The sequence below is a fragment of the Rhinoderma darwinii genome, chromosome 2 (assembly GCF_050947455.1).
Source record: "Rhinoderma darwinii isolate aRhiDar2 chromosome 2, aRhiDar2.hap1, whole genome shotgun sequence".
Taxonomy (NCBI): Eukaryota; Metazoa; Chordata; class Amphibia; order Anura; family Rhinodermatidae; genus Rhinoderma; species Rhinoderma darwinii.
The window spans coordinates 82794615-82812156 of NC_134688.1; the positions used below are offsets into that span (position 1 = coordinate 82794615).

Sequence of the window (17542 nt, forward strand, 5' to 3'; positions counted from 1 at the left end):
AGTAAAGTTATTATTGCATATATTTTTATATATTTAGAACTTTTAGGGCCATACCACACAAGCATTTAATTGCCTTCTGTATATAGTATGCAGGATTTTAGCATTTACGCATTGAGTTCCACTACACATTGCAAACACTGTGTTAGCATTTCCACATAACAGCAATTGTGTCAAAATAATATTTTGGTGAATTGCTATTTAAAAAAAATAAATAGTTATTTATATAGCGCCAACATATTCTGCAACACTTTAAAAGTGGAGAAGTAGCAAACAAGTATAATGACAAAAATCAAAATAAATGAACAAACAATCTGCGTTCACATCTGCGTTGGATATTCCGTTAGGGGCCACCGTCGCAGATCCAGTCGAGATTACCGGAAACTATAGCACAGAATAATGCACTATTGTTTCCGATAAAACCTTGGAAACCCCAAAGGACAGCCGCCGGAACCCATTAAAGTCAATGGGTTCCGTTGGCCACCAGTCATATCCCTGGTGCAACAGAACCGGCTCTTCAGCTTATTCCCTTGTTCTGCTCCTCTGACGGAGCAGAGCAACGGAATGATGAGCGCTCATAGCCTGTGATAAATGGTTTGATGCTCATAGTAGTCTACAATTGAAATAGGTATGAGGAGCTAATTTTGACCAGGGGACCAGCCCCTTGTGTTGGTAAGGCGAATATAAATAAATATTTGTGAACCCGTCACCCAGCCATTCACTAAGCCAAGATGGATATAAAGTGACGAGTGATGCCACATGGGTAGCTAGTTGAGGACAGAGAAAAGTGGAGTGCAGATATCTGTGACCAGGTCATTTGGTGTAAGGGCCGTGAACTATGGTTATGTCCCCTAAGTCTAGTTGAAGTAATTCGTTTTTAATGCATGCTTAAAACTGGGAATATTAGGAGCAAGTTTGATGATCCGGGCAGTGAGTTCCATAGAATGGGTGCAGCACGGGAGAAGTCTTGCAGACAGGAGTGAGAGGATGTAATAATGGAGAATGAGAGTCGTAGGCCATTGTCTGAGCGAAGAGCACAAGGCTAAGTAAACGTAGATGAGATGTATGATGGGGCAGCATTGCGGGGAGTTTTGTACGCTAGTAGGAGGGCTTTGGAATATATTTTGCAAAAATCAGGTAAGAAGTATAATGAACCACAGCGGGCAGCGGTGCTAGTATAACCGCTAGACAGAGAGATCACCCTGGCTGCTGTGTTCATGATAGATTGTAGTGAAGTCAGTCTGTTTATGCGATTGCTGGGCTCACCTGCAGTGATGGCAGAAGCCATAGTTAGCTTGTCCCTGGCTAAACTGGGACACAGAGTTTAACAGGTCCTATGGTTTTTGCTCCTTTAACCCCTATACATTGATTAGGACTTCGCTTCAAGAGATCTCCAGGTCACAGCCCCAGAATAGTTACCAACTGGCAGATGAAAAGGAGGTGATGAAGTAGTATAGTCATAACCAAAGCCGAGGGTCGTTGCCAAAAGACAATCAGGAAAAATGTAAAACCAGAGGATGAGCCGGAAGCGTAGTCAGGTGCAGAGCAAGGGTCAAACCAGGAATAGAACTACAAGTCCCAAAACAGCAAACGAGAGGTCAGACAATACGAGGTTCAGATACGGGTATACAAATAGCTGAAGGGGAATCCAGGAGAATGCACAAGGACAAGCCGGGTCACAAACTAATAGCAACAATTTAGCCGTCTTAATTCTTTAGTGACCAGTCTATTTTGGAGTCAACTGATGACCTATCCACAGGATTAGTCATCAGTATATGATCAGTGGGGTCCGACACCCGGACCCTGCACCGATCAGCTTGCTCTGGCTGCCTCCGAGCGCCCAATGTTATGCAGGGTGTGCAGTATTTGGAGCCGGAAGCAGTTGGCTCCGACCATTGCATAGCAGCCGTGCTGCAGAACAGCAACTCTGCTCTTATTCACTTGAATAGGAGTTGAGCTACAGTAATGCTGATCGGCCGCTATTCCATGACCGGAGCCATCTGCTTCCGGGATGGACATTCGGTGTCCGGAGGCAGCTGAAGCAGCTGATTGGTGGAGGGTCTGGGTGTCGGACCCCCACCAATCATATACTGATCACCTATCCTGTGGATAGGTTATCAGTTGTCCGTGCCTGGACAACCCCTTTAATGACGAAGGAACTTTTGTCAGTTTTTCATTGTCACATTTCAAAAGCCATAACTTTTTTAATCCTTTTTTTATATTTTTTATAATAAAACATTTCGTAAGGGGTAAAAAAAAATGGGTTTTTTTTGTATTTGGATCTTTCATTTTAAACTTTATTGATTTATTTTTTACATATTCTTAGACCCACTATGGGATTTCACTATGCGATCGTTTAATATTTTATAATACACTGCAATACTTCTGTAGACCTCAGATTTAACTAGTCTATGGCAAAAAGGTTTCTATGACATTTATGTGCCCTTATAGGGCATATAATCAGGGGATGTCCAGTTGGGACAACCCCTTTAAATAGTCTAACGGTAAGGATCCTGTTCTTGAGACCCCCCAGCAAACATCTGATTTTGCCGGAGTAAGATCAGCCGCTGTAGGAGGTATTACATGGCGGCCATTCAGATAAATACCGCATTTTTCGGACTATAAGACACACCTGACTATTAGGGTATGTGCACACACACTAATTACAGACGTAATTCGGGCGTTTTTGCCCTGAATTACGTCCGAAAATAGCGCCTCAATAGCGTTGACAAACATCTGCCCATTGAAAGCAATGGGCAGACGTTTGTCTGTTCACACGAGGCGTATATTTACGCGCCGCTGTCAAATGACGTCGCGTAAATAGACGCCCGCGTCAAAGAAGTGACCTGTCACTTCTTGGGGCGTAATTGGAGCCGTTATTCATTGACTCCAATGAATAGCAGCGCCAATTACGTCCGTAATGCACGCGGCGTTCAAGCGCCTGCACATGCCGTTACGGCTGAAATTACGGGAATGTTTTCAGGCGGAAACATCCCCGTAATTTCAGCCGTTACGGACGCTGCCGTGTGCACATACCCTTAGACGCACTCAGGTTTTAGACAACAGAAAATAGGAAAAAATTTCATATTTTACTTCTTTTACAAAGAAAAAACTATTGGTTAGTAAAAATAATTTGTTCAGTTTCACCACATTCTGAGAGGCATAACTTTTTATATATAAAATATTTTTTCATCATTTGAGCGGTATGAGGGCTTCGTTTTTGCGGGACGAGCTGTAGTTTTTATTAGCACCATTTTTTTGGTACATACGATTTTTTTATCACTATTTATTCAATTCTTTTTAGCGCTATGGTGACCAAAAGACAAGGATTCTGGGGTTTTAAATTTTTTTTTTTTACGCCGTTCACTGTGTGAATCAAATAATGCTATATTGTAATAGTTTTGGACTTTTACGGACGCAGCGATACTAATTTTTTAATAATTTTTTTTTTACATTGTGCTTGGGGAAAAATGGGAAAAGGTTTTTTTTTTAACTTTTTAAACATTTTCACACTCCTGAAAATTTATCAAACTTTTTACACATTTTATTAGTTCCCCTTGGGGACTTGAACCAGCGATCATTAGATCGCTGGTACAATACACTGCAATACATTGGCTGAGTTACGGAAACAGCGTAGGTGGGACCCACATCTATCTTACATTTATGACATATTTTGTGGATATGTCATAAATGTCCTTCATGGGAAAACAACTATAAATACAGTCGCTATTGACTGCGGCATTTAACTAGTTAAACGGCCAGGCATAGCTTGATCGCTGTTCCTGGCCGTTAGAGCAGCATGTCAGAAGCTGACACCTGCGGTGTATGGAGCGGGCTCAGTGCGTGAGCCCACTGCATACAGCATCCCCTCCCCGCTCCATGATGTGTCGGCAAATCACAAGTCAGGAAGGGGTTAAGTAAGGAGCGGTCCTTGACTGCCGACTATAAGGGTATGTGCACACACACTAATTACGTCCGTAATTGACGGACGTATTTCGGCCGCAAGTACCGGACCGAACACAGTGCAGGGAGCCTGGCTCCTAGCATCATAGTTATGTACGATGCTAGGAGTCCCTGCCTCTCCGTGGAACTACTGTCCCGTACTGAAAACATGATTACAGTACGGGACAGTTGTCCTGCAGAGAGGCAGGGACTCCTAGCATCGTACATAACTATGATGCTAGGAGCCCGGCTCCCTGCACTGTGTTCAGTCCGGGACTTGCGGCCGAAATACGTCCGTCAATTACGGACGTAATTAGTGTGTGTGCACATACCCTAAGGGTATGTGCACAGACAAAATTAAAAACGTCTGAAAATACGGAGCTGTTTTCAAGGGAAAACAGCTCCTGATTTTCAGAAGTTTTTTAAGCCACTCGCGATTTTCGCTGCGTTTTTTATGGCCGTTTTTCTATATGTTTTTCTAGAGTCAATGAAAAATGGCTCCAAAAAACGTCCCAAGGAGTGAGTGACATGCACTTCTTTTTCACGGGCATCATTTTACATGCTGTGTTTGGAAAACGATGCGTAAAAAAATGCCCCGTCAGAACAGAACGCCGTATTTCCCTTTGAAATGAATGGGCAGATGTTTGGTGGAGTTCTGCTTCCGTTTTTTCAGGCGTTTTTCGAGGTGTGAAGCCCCAAAATACACCTGAAAACACTCCGTGTGAACATACCCTAAGACGCAGGGACTTTTTACCAAGATTTATTCTTGCTAAAACCCGCGTCTTATAGTCCAAAAAATACGTTAACTGTCCTCTTAAAACATGGACGGCTCTAGTGCCCCAGAGTGAGTGCTGCTGCTTGTTAGTGACTTAGGTGGGAGACAGCAGGACACATATACAACGCTGGAACATTTCCTGCTGCTTTTCTAATTATCAGCTCATTTCTGGAAGGACAAAAAACCCAGGCCTCATACACACGACCTTAATTTTCATCCACAATTACGGATCCATAATTGCGGATCAAAATACTGATCCATTAATTTCTATGGCCCATGGACACCTTTCCGTATATTTACGGGTAAGTGTCTTAGAAATGACCCGCAAAAAATAGGACATGTCCTATTTTTTTATTTAGCGGACTATACTTTATAATGGGAGCACGGCCCACGAATGCGGGTGACAGTCCAATGCAAGAGCTAGAGAAATTTGTCTGAATTGCTAAATATTTTTCCCATAGGCATACATTAGCGTATTTGTAGGCTTCAGAAATACAAGGCAAATATGCCACGTGTGGATGTGGATGCTCCCTAGGGTTCAGCCCGGTCACAAATACCCTCAGGGAGTTATTAGGGTGGAAGTTATGCAACCCCCTAAGGCGTTAGGCCTCAAGCAAACATCCGTTGCTATTTGTACGCCCGTAAATCACAAATACGTGAAACTCGGACCGGACACGGATGGCTTCCGGGTGCGGTCCATTGATTTAATGGACCAAATGAATAGAAAGGCCAAGAGTGATCTGCGAAAAACGGACAGGAGTAGGACCTGTTCTATATTTCGCGGAACGGACGCATGGAACCGTTAAAATAACGGAAGTGTGCATGGCCCCATAGAAATGAATGGGTCAGTGTGATATCCGTTAAAATAAACGGATAGCACCCTAAAGCATTTCACTGAAGTGGGCCCGAGGTCTTATCATCACCCACCCTTCAGTTTCAGTCACAGAGACATGTGATAAGATATTATCCTGGGGGTCTCTGAATTGGACCTCCAATTGCTAAAATGAAGCAGCCCCTGGCGATGAGTATTTTCCCCTTTTTACCGCTGAGATCTTAGACCTTTATAGTTACCTTTCCCATTGTAATGATCAGTGGGGGCTCCAGTTCAGCCCCCGCCCCACCCCCCACTAATGCCTTCTTTGTCACTTCTTTATGCCATGTAAAAAAAATAAAAAAATAGATAAACCCACAGGGTCACTTTAAATGATACGTTCAGCACTGCTACATCTATACCACTAACACGCCCCAACTTTTCTTCAGCTTCTTCCAAGAATCTCTGTGTAGCATCAGTCCTAATGCTGAGCATATATTGGGCTATGGACTGTGGCTGACACGCTCCTACATCAGGCTGTATCAGTAATGAAGTGACTGCGCCTCTCCTAGACCGCCCCTAGGCGGAGCTCTGCCCTCTGCTCTGCACGCAGCACAACTATCACACACACACGGCTCTGCTGTGTCACTCTGCTGCGTTGTGTGTCAGGTTATGTGTCCTGCATGGGCTGTGCGGGGAGTTGTGCGTTGGAGGGACAGGGGACTGGACGTGCCAGGAGGACCATGCATCTCACTGAGGTACACAGCTTGGCACCTCTGCCAGCAAGAAACAACTTGTAATGTAGTTAACCTGTTCAATGCTGAAAAGTTATGTGGAGGTCAGGTGGAGAGTGGCAAATGTCATGAATATATATATATATATATATATATATATATATATTTTAGAAGTAGCAGCGCTAACTTTATTTTTGACACAACTCATCATGATGTGGTTTTCCTTAGGACTGCAAATAAGCCTATTACATAGAAGAGCCAGTTTAATGACTTTCAGCTCTGCTACATCTGTATAAGGCATATTGACTGTTGTCAGGGTCTTGGACTCATGAGTTTCATGATCTATAATTCAGCCAGTAAAAAGAATGTGTTGCTATTAAAGCGCAGAATAAAACTTCTGACGTTTACTCATAGCATCATTACGCAGGCTTTTCTATGTCCTTAATAAATCCTTCATTCTTCCACTGAAGCCCAAGTGCTGGGTTATTGGTGATGGGTGATGTTACCTCCACTACTCCGAGCGTTTTGTACATAGGCACCCCCTGGGATGAATTTAGGAGCGTATCTTCCCTCCTAACTCTTCTGTAAAGATTGATATGATTTCCCATGTGAAAAGAGTTCTTCTCATAGCAAAATAACTGTGGACTTGGATAAGTTTGGACGTGGACTGGTCATCTCCTCGCAGGTTTTGGTTACAGGTGTTCTCCAAGAGTGTAAACATGTTCCTGTCAGCAGATCATAGTCAGGTACTTACCGATATATAGTCTGTGGCCATTCTTTACTGGTTGCTGCAGCAGAACATCCGTGGCCAGGGCCGGCGTAGGGGTAAGGTCACGCGTAGCCGTGTTTTACCGCAAATCTGTATGCTTTTCAAATTGATTGTTAATGGCTGTGCGGTTTTACGGGTAAGCTGCATCTTTGCCCGTCAAACTATATAAACATATTAACAATTAATTTGAAAACCGCGCCGATTTATGGTAAAAACGCATGTTATCGCGGTTATCAGACTCTACATGGGGGCTTACCCTTACAGAAAATTGGGCTCTGGGCAACAAGCAAGATAGAAATTTTTAGACAGTTCCCTAGATTTTAATACATGTATATAAATATATTTTTTGCCATTCAGTGCCCAAATAATACTGCCACACAATGGCTAAAAAAGCCTCCATACAGTACGCAAATAATACTACCATATAGTTCCCACAGAGGGGATATACAATGGCTCCATGATTAGAGTATGTTCACATATAGCGGTATAGCATAACCTTATAAAACTTCTTCTATGGAAGTCTTACTTGTCTACTAGTGACTCCCAGTTTTTTTTGTACTAGAGACTCGATTTTCAAGAAAGCTGATTGAACTTGATGGACGTATGTGTTTTTTTTAGCTGCAACTTTGAAACTTAAAGAGGCTCTGTCACCAGATTTTGCAACCCCTATCTCCTATTGAATGTGATCGGCGCTGCAATGTAGATTACAGTAACGTTTTTCTTTTTCAAAAACGAGCATTTTTGGCCAAGTTATGAGCATTTTTATATTTATGCAAATGAGGCTTTCTAATGGACAACTGGGCGTGTATTGTGTGTGTACATCGGGGCGTTTTTACTTCTTTTACTAGCTGGGCGTTGTGAATGGGAGTGTATGATGCTGACGAATCAGCATCATCCACTTCTCTTCGTTACCACCCAGCTTCTGGCAGTGCACAGACACACAGCGTGTTCTCGAGAGATCGCGCTGTGACGTCACTCACTTCCTCCCACAGGAACTTCATCGCGTCGGATGAGCGAGGACACGCTGTGTGTCTGTGCACTGCCAGAAGCTGGGTGGTAACGAAGAGAAGTGGATGATGCTGATTCGTCAGCATCATACACTCCCATTCCTAACGCCCAGCTAGTAAAAGAAGTAAAAACGCCCAGATGTACGCACATAATACACGCCCAGTTGGACTTTTACTTTAAACACGCCCAGTTGTACTTAAGAAATGCTCATTTGAATAAATATAAAAATGGTCATAACTTGGCCAAAAATGCTTGTTTTTGAAAAAAAAACAAAACGTTACTGTTATCTACATTGCAGCGCCGATCTGCTGCAATAGCAGATAGGGATTGCAAAATCTGGTGACAGAGCCTCTTTAAGGGGTATTCCCAACTTAGACATTTATGGCATATGCACAGTATGTGCCATAAATGTCTGATAGTTGCAGGTCCTGGGTTTGGGACCCGCACCTATATCAATAGTGGGGGTCACTCGACCCACATTTAGTCTGGTGCGGTGGCCGTGCGCTTACGATTCCAGGTGGGGACTAGTGGAGAGGGGTCCACATATACATATGGCTCTCTCCATTCTGTTGTATGGGAGTTACGGTAATAGCCGAGCAGCGGTTGCTCAGCTGTTTCCGTACCTTCTATTGAACAGATTGGAGAGAGCCACATGCATGTGCAGCCCTCTCTCCTCTAGACCCCGTCTGTAATCCGCGGCCAGTGGCTGCCGCACAGTGCAAGATGGGGTCGGGTGGGCTGGGACCTTCATCTATGAGACATTTATACTCCTACTCCTAATACTCCTTCTTGTATGAACTGCTGATGGGAACATATTTCATAGACTTCTAGATATTTTGAATTCTGCATCTTGTTAATTTGATCGTTTCTGATTGAACACAGAACACACAGTAAGTCAGTTTATCTGTAGTCATTTTCACTGGGATAGAGTCTTCAGAAATAACAATATGGCACAAAACTTCTAAATATATGGCATCAATGTGGGGGCGCTAACCGGGGCAACATGTGCATGGAATATGTATGGTTCCTCCATGTTTGTGTGGGTGTCCTCAGTGTACTGTAGTTTCCTCCTTCACTCCAAACATATACTGTCTCTTTAATTGGGACTGCGATGTTCTTACTGATGGTCCCAAAGTTTAGTGAATCAACAACACATCTGCTGCATTTATTGGTGCCAACTGGTCATTATTATAATCGAAAAAGCCAATGCACATATTAAAGCCTTTGACACCTGATCTGTAAGGAAGATTGTAGGTCCTGGTACTGTAGGTCAGAGGTCCTGGTATGTTCTAATGGATGACTTAGGGATGGTATCCTCACAAGTCGTGTTTAGGAAGTTTGCAAGGTGGGATTTGTGCAACAAGACTTGAAACGGAACAACTTAGTATACAATTTAGTAGAAAGACATATCCTGTTCGGGATCACCTAAGTGCTATTATTATAAATAGATCTGTCTACTTACAGGGACCCTGTCACGTTGAAAATGCAGGCCAATCTGCGGGCAGCATATTATACAGCAAGTGTAGGTGAGCAACTTGAAATGTATTTTTGTAGCAAAAGATTCAATATAACTTGTAATTTATTCATTTAAACCTCTGCTCATTTTCAGCCTAGGAGTCCAGTGGGCGGTCCTAATCACAGATTGACAGCTATCACTGTATGCAAGTTATACTGAATCTCTTCCCACAGTGCTATATATCAATCTACTCAGCTCCTCCTGCTCTATGACATACTGCCCGCAGATTGGACTGCATTTTCAATGGGACTGGTTGCCTTTAAAAACACTAGATAGCATCACTACCTGTCTTATCCTGACATATCCCCATTAATTGAGTAATTATATGTTCTTTGGTGAGGATGAAATTACCATATATCCTTTTAAATCAATTGTTATTCATACTATTATTACATTTCTACTGTATAAAGGTTCCATCAACTTTTTCTTCCTTGCACAATGATGTCCAACTTTTTCCACTTTCATCTTCACCCATTCATTTTTCACTGTTGAAATGAAAACAGATTCTGTCAATACTTTTTTATACTCTTTAGTGCTCAATGATGTGGCTTTAGATATATTAAGGCCACACGTTTCCGTGGCACCTGAGCTCGAAGGAAGATAATATCAGAGGTCCTGGTTTGTTCTTAAAAAGGAGCTGTCACCTTTCCTGACTTGTCTATTTTAGTAAATATTTGTATTTCTTTTTATGAAATGACAATTCTGGGAAATGTTTTCTTATAACTACGTTGTGTCATTCATCTGTTATTCCTCCTAGAAATGTATGAATACATCGACAACTGGGTGTTACCATTCCTCTTTTCAAATGGGCGTGTCCCTACACAATCTCACTCTGTCAGCACTGATTGCACAGTGACAGTCTGTAGGGACACCCCCCCCCCCCAACTAGTAACACCCAGTTGTCGATTTACTCATAAATTTCCAGGAGGAATGTCACAACGTAGTGTTCTAAGAAAAGATGCTCCAGAATTGTTATGTCCTAGGAAATACAATGGTTTATTAAAACAGACATTTAAGTAGAGGTGACGGGTCCTCTTTAACAGTGACCTATGTAAGGTATCCTTACCAGCTTTAAGTCAGATCACATCTATGTGCACATGATGACATCATGAAGCTGGAGCTTAGGAGGGTAACCCACAAAGTGTTTATGGGCCAGGTTCATAGGAGACTGGTTTGTTCTCCCAGTTATATTTTTTCAGTAGGGACAATTCCACTAAAGATGGAGTTGTGTATGTATCTCCTATGCGTGCAAATCCTATCAATATCTTATATGTTTCTATATTATCTAGTTTTACTTCATATGTATATGGTATATGTTGTATGTAATCTCTCCATGGTCTTTGGAATTAGGACTAGTATGTGAATGAGAGTCACATATTTTATTGGGTAAAATCTCTAAAATATATATCTATCAAAGCTAAATACAGATAAAAAAAATGTACATCAAGAAGGGTTTTAGGATTAACTCCTAGTGAGCTCAGCCAGCGTCACGGCTTCCTCCAGTGCGTGTTCGTGATGCCTAATACATTCGGCAGTACTCTCTTTTTTTTTTTTTTTTTAGGAATATTTTTTTAGTGCTCACTTTAAATTTTGTCCCTGTAATGTCATCCGGCTGGCCTGACGTCTTACACAGAGAGGTCTTGTTAATAATCCCTTCAACTCATAAATATGAATAACAAGAACGTGGATTGAGAAGCCCTCTCCTGGTGGGTGTATGGATTAAAAAATGTTGAGTATTCAGATAGCTGAGAAAGAACTGAAGGAGTCTGTTATTGGTTAACCCACCGCTATTTTGTGTGTATACTTAAAACGCCATTGCGGTCAGTGACTTTTTTGTAGGGGTTCTTCAGGAAGGAGTGAGGTGCAGTGGCAGCACCTTTATATACACAAGTTTCCATCATCCTACATAAAACATAACATCATGTAAGCTTCCCGTCTCGCCACTGTAAACACTCTTGGGAGAAGGTTTGGAGTAGATTAGATAGTCTGCTGTTCCCAGAGCTTTCTATCCCAGATATTCGTAGAGATTGTTTTACAGGTCTACTCCACCTATGAATGTCATTTACATGATATTAACAGTGACATCATCAGTGCCACTAATGGAGATGGTATCAGCAGCCCTTTATTCTATGCATGTAGGAACTTTGGGAAATTGTCCAGATCGTGGTTCATACATGGCCAAATAAACAATCTGTTTCTTCAAGAAATACACCGCACTGTGCCTTGTTTCTTTTCTTCTTCCATAGACAGTCGTGAGAAGCCTTTTTTAATGAAGTGCACAAAGTCCATCTTCACAATCTCAGCTCTATCCACGTTATCTACGCTACTAGATTTTCCCCCATTTCCCTAGACCTTTATCTGAGGGCCTCTAGTAGATCAAGAACTCCACAATTGTTAGGATGTTCAACGTTTTCTTCATCTGTATCATCAGTTGTGGAATTCATTGGCTCTCAGACTGTAATAACAGATGCAAAATATAATAGCCCTTCAAGGATAAGATCATGTCTCAAATAGTGGTAGTGGTGCCGCACAAGTTTATAAGACTTCTTCTATGCAAAACCCCACCATGGCACCAAGGCCAGTATTACACATGCAGTTTTAGTGGAAGTTTTTGGCTCAGTTTTTTTTAACCAAATGGAAGGAAGGGTATAAAGAAAATGTTTAGTGTCCACTTCTGTGTTTGGTTAAAAAAACTGAGACAAAAACTGCCAAAAAACGTCATCAAAACGGAGTGTGTGATCGTGGCCTTAAAGTTTCTAAACCAGCAGTGGATCATAAAATAAAAAGGAAGGACTTCCAGTCTATTTTGGATTCTGCCCTGGTGCCAATGTGAGCAAGGACCATCCTCCTTATGGACCCTGCACTCTCTGTGGTTCTGGGGTATATGTGTATTTCAGATTAAATTAGTGAGACAACTCTTTTCCATGTGCCCTATTAGGCCATCATAAAGGTGCGGTCCCTCCACTATGAAAAGCCACTCACAAAGAGAAGCTCACACTCTAGTGGACCCAGTTCATCCGTGAGGATGACCATTGGGAATGGCCCCCGATTACATCTGATTGCCGGAGGTTAATGAAGGAGATCAGCTGAAGTACCGTATAATAATAAATTGCATACATTTTCACCAGAAATCTCTCTTGAGATTATTGTCAATTAGTCACTATTGCTTCAGATCAATTACAGATAACCACTACCGCTAGGTTAGATCGGAAAAATTCCTCTTGCGAAAATCTACCATGTAAACCCACTCTAAGGGTATGTTCACGCGCAGTGTTTTCAGACGTAATTCAGGCGTTTTACTCCTTGAATTACTCCTGAAAAAACTCCCCTAATACGCCTACAAACATCTGCCCATTGCTTTCAATGGGAATTACGGTGTTCTGTTCCCACGGGCCTTTATTTTACGCGTCACTGTCAAAATACGGCGCGTAAAATGACGGCTCGTCAAAAGAAGTGCAGGACACTTCTTTAGACGTTTTTGGAGGCCTTTTTTCATTGACTCCATTGAAAAAAGCTCCAAAAACGGCCATAAAAAACGCAGCAAAAATCGCGAGTGGCTTAAAAAACGTCTGAAAATCAGGAGCTGTTTTCCCTTGAAAACAGCTCCGTATTTTCAGACATTTTTAGTTTAGTGTGTGAACATAACCTTTGGGTATGTTCACACGGCCTATTTTCGGCCGTTTTTTCGGCCGTAAACGCTTGAAAAACTGCCAAAAAACGGCCAAAAAATTGGAAGCAGAATGCCTCCAAACATCTGCCCATTGATATCAATGGGAAAAACGGCCGTAAAAAAAAGTGCAGGACACTTCTTGGGACATTTTTGGAGCTGTTTTTCATTGACTCTCTAGAAAACCGCTCCAAAAAAGGCTGTAAAAAACGCAGCGAAAATCGCGAGTGGCTTAAAAAACGCCTGAAAATCAGGAGCTGTTTTCCCTTGAAAACAGCTCCGTATTTTGAGACGTTTTTGAGTTTGCGTGTGAACATACCCTTACAATAATCTGGTAATGTGATAATAAGTCATTCTTGTGTTTTTCTTGTATATACGCTTATGTTTGTGGGGGTGGGGAGTTATAAATGACAGAATGCTGGAGGGACCCCTGACCTGCTTGTCTGACCATTGCTAACTTGATGCATGCTCTTGTTCCATAGTTAGTTGGGTTTTTTGCTGCTGTTACTAATATGTACTAATATGTACCGCTGTTTCACACATTTAGCACTTTTTATTGAAAGCTGATAGGGCAAAGAAACATGCAATTATTTTATTATTATATCATTATTTTAACTAACCTATAGACTCCCCACTAGGGACCCATTTTCACTGTCTGGTTGTATGAGGATGTTTCACTGTAGTAGCCAAGTGTGGAAATGGTATTGGACGGTGTGGTTTTTGGAACTACTGCATGTCTTGTCCCTGGCATTTCTGTGGCATTTTTCCTCAGTGACTTCAATGAGGAAAAACAAAGCCAGGGTAAACTGCATAAAAAAAAAACAAAGCAGTCAGGGGCATAACCACAGCATGCTGGGCACTCTGCCACATTTTTGAATGGGTAGCTCCTAGCATGGACCCCCCCCTAGGTCAGATCCCTGAATCAGACCTCAGATCAGACATATAAAAACAACGCAGCAAACAACGTCCTGACGCTACCCAGTGCAGGGGCCTGATGTGGCTGGGGGCACGGAAATATGCCCACAGAGGGGTGGTGTAGAGTTTTTAAGAAGAGTTGTCTACAGAGGATGCATTTGAAAGCGCCACTTGCCTAAATATCGGAGGTGGGCCCCCTTCTCCTCCAGGGCTGGACGCGTTCGCCCCCTCTGTAACTGTGATCATTATACCACTGCATGCACTTCTTGGAACATAGATGGCGGTTGTAATGAAGCGTTACTTACTGATGATAATTGTATGGTTTATTTACAGAAAAAATAATCTTACAGTTGTAATTGCATTTTTGTGTCTGCTCTCGGGGATAGATCTATAGAGCGGTTCATCTCTGATCTTGCAGCTTCCCAAGTGAACCATCATAACTACAGTGAAGACTGGTTGGGGTTGTAACTCTACATACCAATGCAGTTGGCAAATGCCAATCAGAATTTTATGAAAGTTGGGGACAGCCTCTGTTGGACCAGTAATGACTGCCATTAGTGGTTGTCACTCGGCTCTTACATCACAAGTTAACAGCTGAATAGAACATTATGACAGCTCAGGGACTTATCTTTATGGGTAAGAGGTACAAATTGCATCCACATGAGACGGGCATGAAAAGTTGTTATATGCCACTTGACCCTACTTGAAATTCTGCCTGATCCTGATCTATGCAAATGATATCGACATAGTAAGACCAGCTTTCCTGTAACTAAACACCGCACAGCACGCGGGTTCAGTTACATCTGCTTGAATGTTTTCATTGTCTGCCTTTTGTTTATATCTCATTTTATTTTTATATACTTGCCTGTGTTTTTTACTTCAGCTTTTGAGACTTGTTCTTGAAGTTAATTGGCTTCCGCACATATTATGTAAGGTATGCGCAGACTGTTGCAAGCACAAGATTGCGTTCTGCTGAAAGGCTCTGTCCAACGTTGCATCTAACATAAAATATTAAGACACCCTGCAAATAGTCTTAATTAATAATTTCCTACCATTTTATGTCTGCAGCTCCAATGCAATTCTATGCATCTCTATGTTAACGGACAACAACCCAAGCATGTGTTGCCAGATCTAGCAGTGAAGTGATACTCTCTTCCATATATCCTAGATTTCTTGCTAACCTACAAAATATTAAAGCGAGTATGACTTCAGGATCAGACTACACAAGGTTTGTTTGTTGTCTGTTACCATGGAGACACAAGAAGCTGCATAGGAGCTCTAGACACAAAACAGTAGCACATTTTTAATCAAGACTATTACGATACTTGCTTCATTTTTGGTTTTGAAAGCATTTGGACAATAAAATAAATGTGGGTACAAAGATCTGCTGGGCAGTCTAGGAAATTTTTGAAATTTCCACAAATCTGCAGGTTATTTCTGAAAAACTCCTACAGCTAAAGTGAGCATTTTTTTTATGCAATTCCCTAATATAATCTTAAATGACAAGGAATACTCCACTTTGCCGCAGCCCCAGCATGCAAATCTGTATTACAAGTTTGGAAGCCACCATTACTGCCTTCCTGAAAACTGTTCTTAGATAAATTCTTATTTATTATTAAGACGGACTGGGTCTAAGATGCTCAACTTAAGGAACAAAGGGGAAGATTTATTAAGACTGGCAGGTCACCCCCCTCTGCTAAGCTCCACCCTCTTGATGTAAAGGTGCTGTGGGCATGCATCAAAAGTCACAATATTTTGCACAAATTGCGACTTTTGATGCATTTTGTAACTTTTCTAAAACTACCTAAGGCTGGGTTCACACTGAGTTTTGTGACTAGTTTTTTGACGCAGAAACGGCGCCGCAAAACTCGGAAAAAACGGCCCGAAAATGCCTCCCATTGATTTCAATGGGACGAGGAGGCGTCGTTTTCCCGCGAATGGTAAAACCATCTCGCAGGAGAAGGAAGGGACATGCCCTATCTTCGGGCGTTTACGCCTCCGACCTCCCATTGACATCAATGGGAGGCAGAGAAAGCGTATTTCGTGATTTTCGCTACGTTTTTCCCCCACGGCCATTGAGCGCCGTGGGCATAAAACACCGCAAAATACGCTTTCTCTGCCTCCCATTGATGTCAATGGGAGGTCAGAGGCGTAAACGCCCAAAGATAGGGCATGTCCCTTCTTTCTCCCGGGAGCCGGTTTTACCCCTCGCGGGAGGAAACCGCCTCCCATTGATAGCAATGGGAGGCATTTTCGGACGGTTTTTGGCGAGCTTTGCGGCGCGGTTTTGTGAACATACCCTTAGAAAAATTAATAAATTCCCCCGAAGAGTAAAGCTTTTCTTAACAGTCTAGGGCCGATTTTATTCTTTGCTGCCTCCAGCAGTTAGATCTAAATTACATACAGTGAAGGAAATAAGTATTTGATCCCTTGCTGATTTTGTAAGTTTGCCCACTGTCAAAGACATGAACAGTCTAGAATTTTTAGGCTAGGTTAATTTTACCAGTGAGAGATAGATTATATAAAAAAAATTACAAAAAATAACATTGTCAAAATTATATATATTTATTTGCATTGTGCACAGAGAAATAAGTATTTGATCCCTTTGGCAAACAAGACTTAATACTTGGTGGCAAAAACCTTGTTGGCACGCACAGCAGTCAGACATTTTTAGTAGTTGATGACGAGGTTTGCACACATGTTAGATGGAATTTTGGCCCACTCCTCTTTGCAGATCATCTGTAAATCATTAAGATTTTGATGCTGTCACTTGGCAATTCGGATCTTCAGCTCCCTCCATAAGTTTTCGATGGGATTAAGGTCTGGAGACTGGCTAGGCCACTCCATGACCTTAATGTGCTTCTTTTTGAGCCACTCCTTTATTGCCTTGGCTGTATGTTTCGGGTCATTGTCGTGCTGGAAGACCCAGCCACGAGCCATTTTTAATGTCCTGGTGGAGGGAAGGAGGTTTGACAGTACATGTACATGGCTCCATCCATTCTCCCATTGATGCGGTGAAGTAGTCCTGTGCCCTTAGCAGAGAAACACCCCCAAAACATAATGTTTCCACCTCCATGCTTGTCAGTGGGGACGGTGTTCTTTGGGTCATAGGCAGCATTTCTCTTCCTCCAAAAACGTAGAGTTGAGTTAATGCCAAAGAGCTCAATTTTAGTCTCATCTGACCACAGCACCTTCTCCCAATCACTCTCAGAATCATCCAGATGTTCATTTGCAAACTTCAGACGGGCCTGTACATGTGCCTTCTTGAGCAGGGGGACCTTGCGGGCACTGCAGGATTTAAATCCATTACGGCGTAATGTGTTACCAATGGTTTTCTTGGTGACTGTGGTCCCAGCTGCCTTGAGATTATTAACAAGTTCCCCCCGTGTAGTTTTCGGCTGAGCTCTC

At 42.3% G+C, this 17542-nt stretch overlaps 1 protein-coding gene across 1 annotated transcript in view; it reads left to right on the plus strand.

Moving 5' to 3' along the window:
* The first annotated feature begins 6197 nt into the window (after nucleotides 1–6197).
* The window catches only part of TNS2 (tensin 2), a 128452-nt gene continuing 117107 nt past the window's right edge, over nucleotides 6198–17542 (plus strand). Inside the window, exon 1 of the mRNA XM_075851823.1 lies at nucleotides 6198–6283. Coding sequence (XP_075707938.1) covers nucleotides 6209–6283 — 75 coding nt within the window. The 5' untranslated portion in view covers nucleotides 6198–6208. The remainder of the gene's footprint in view (nucleotides 6284–17542) is intronic.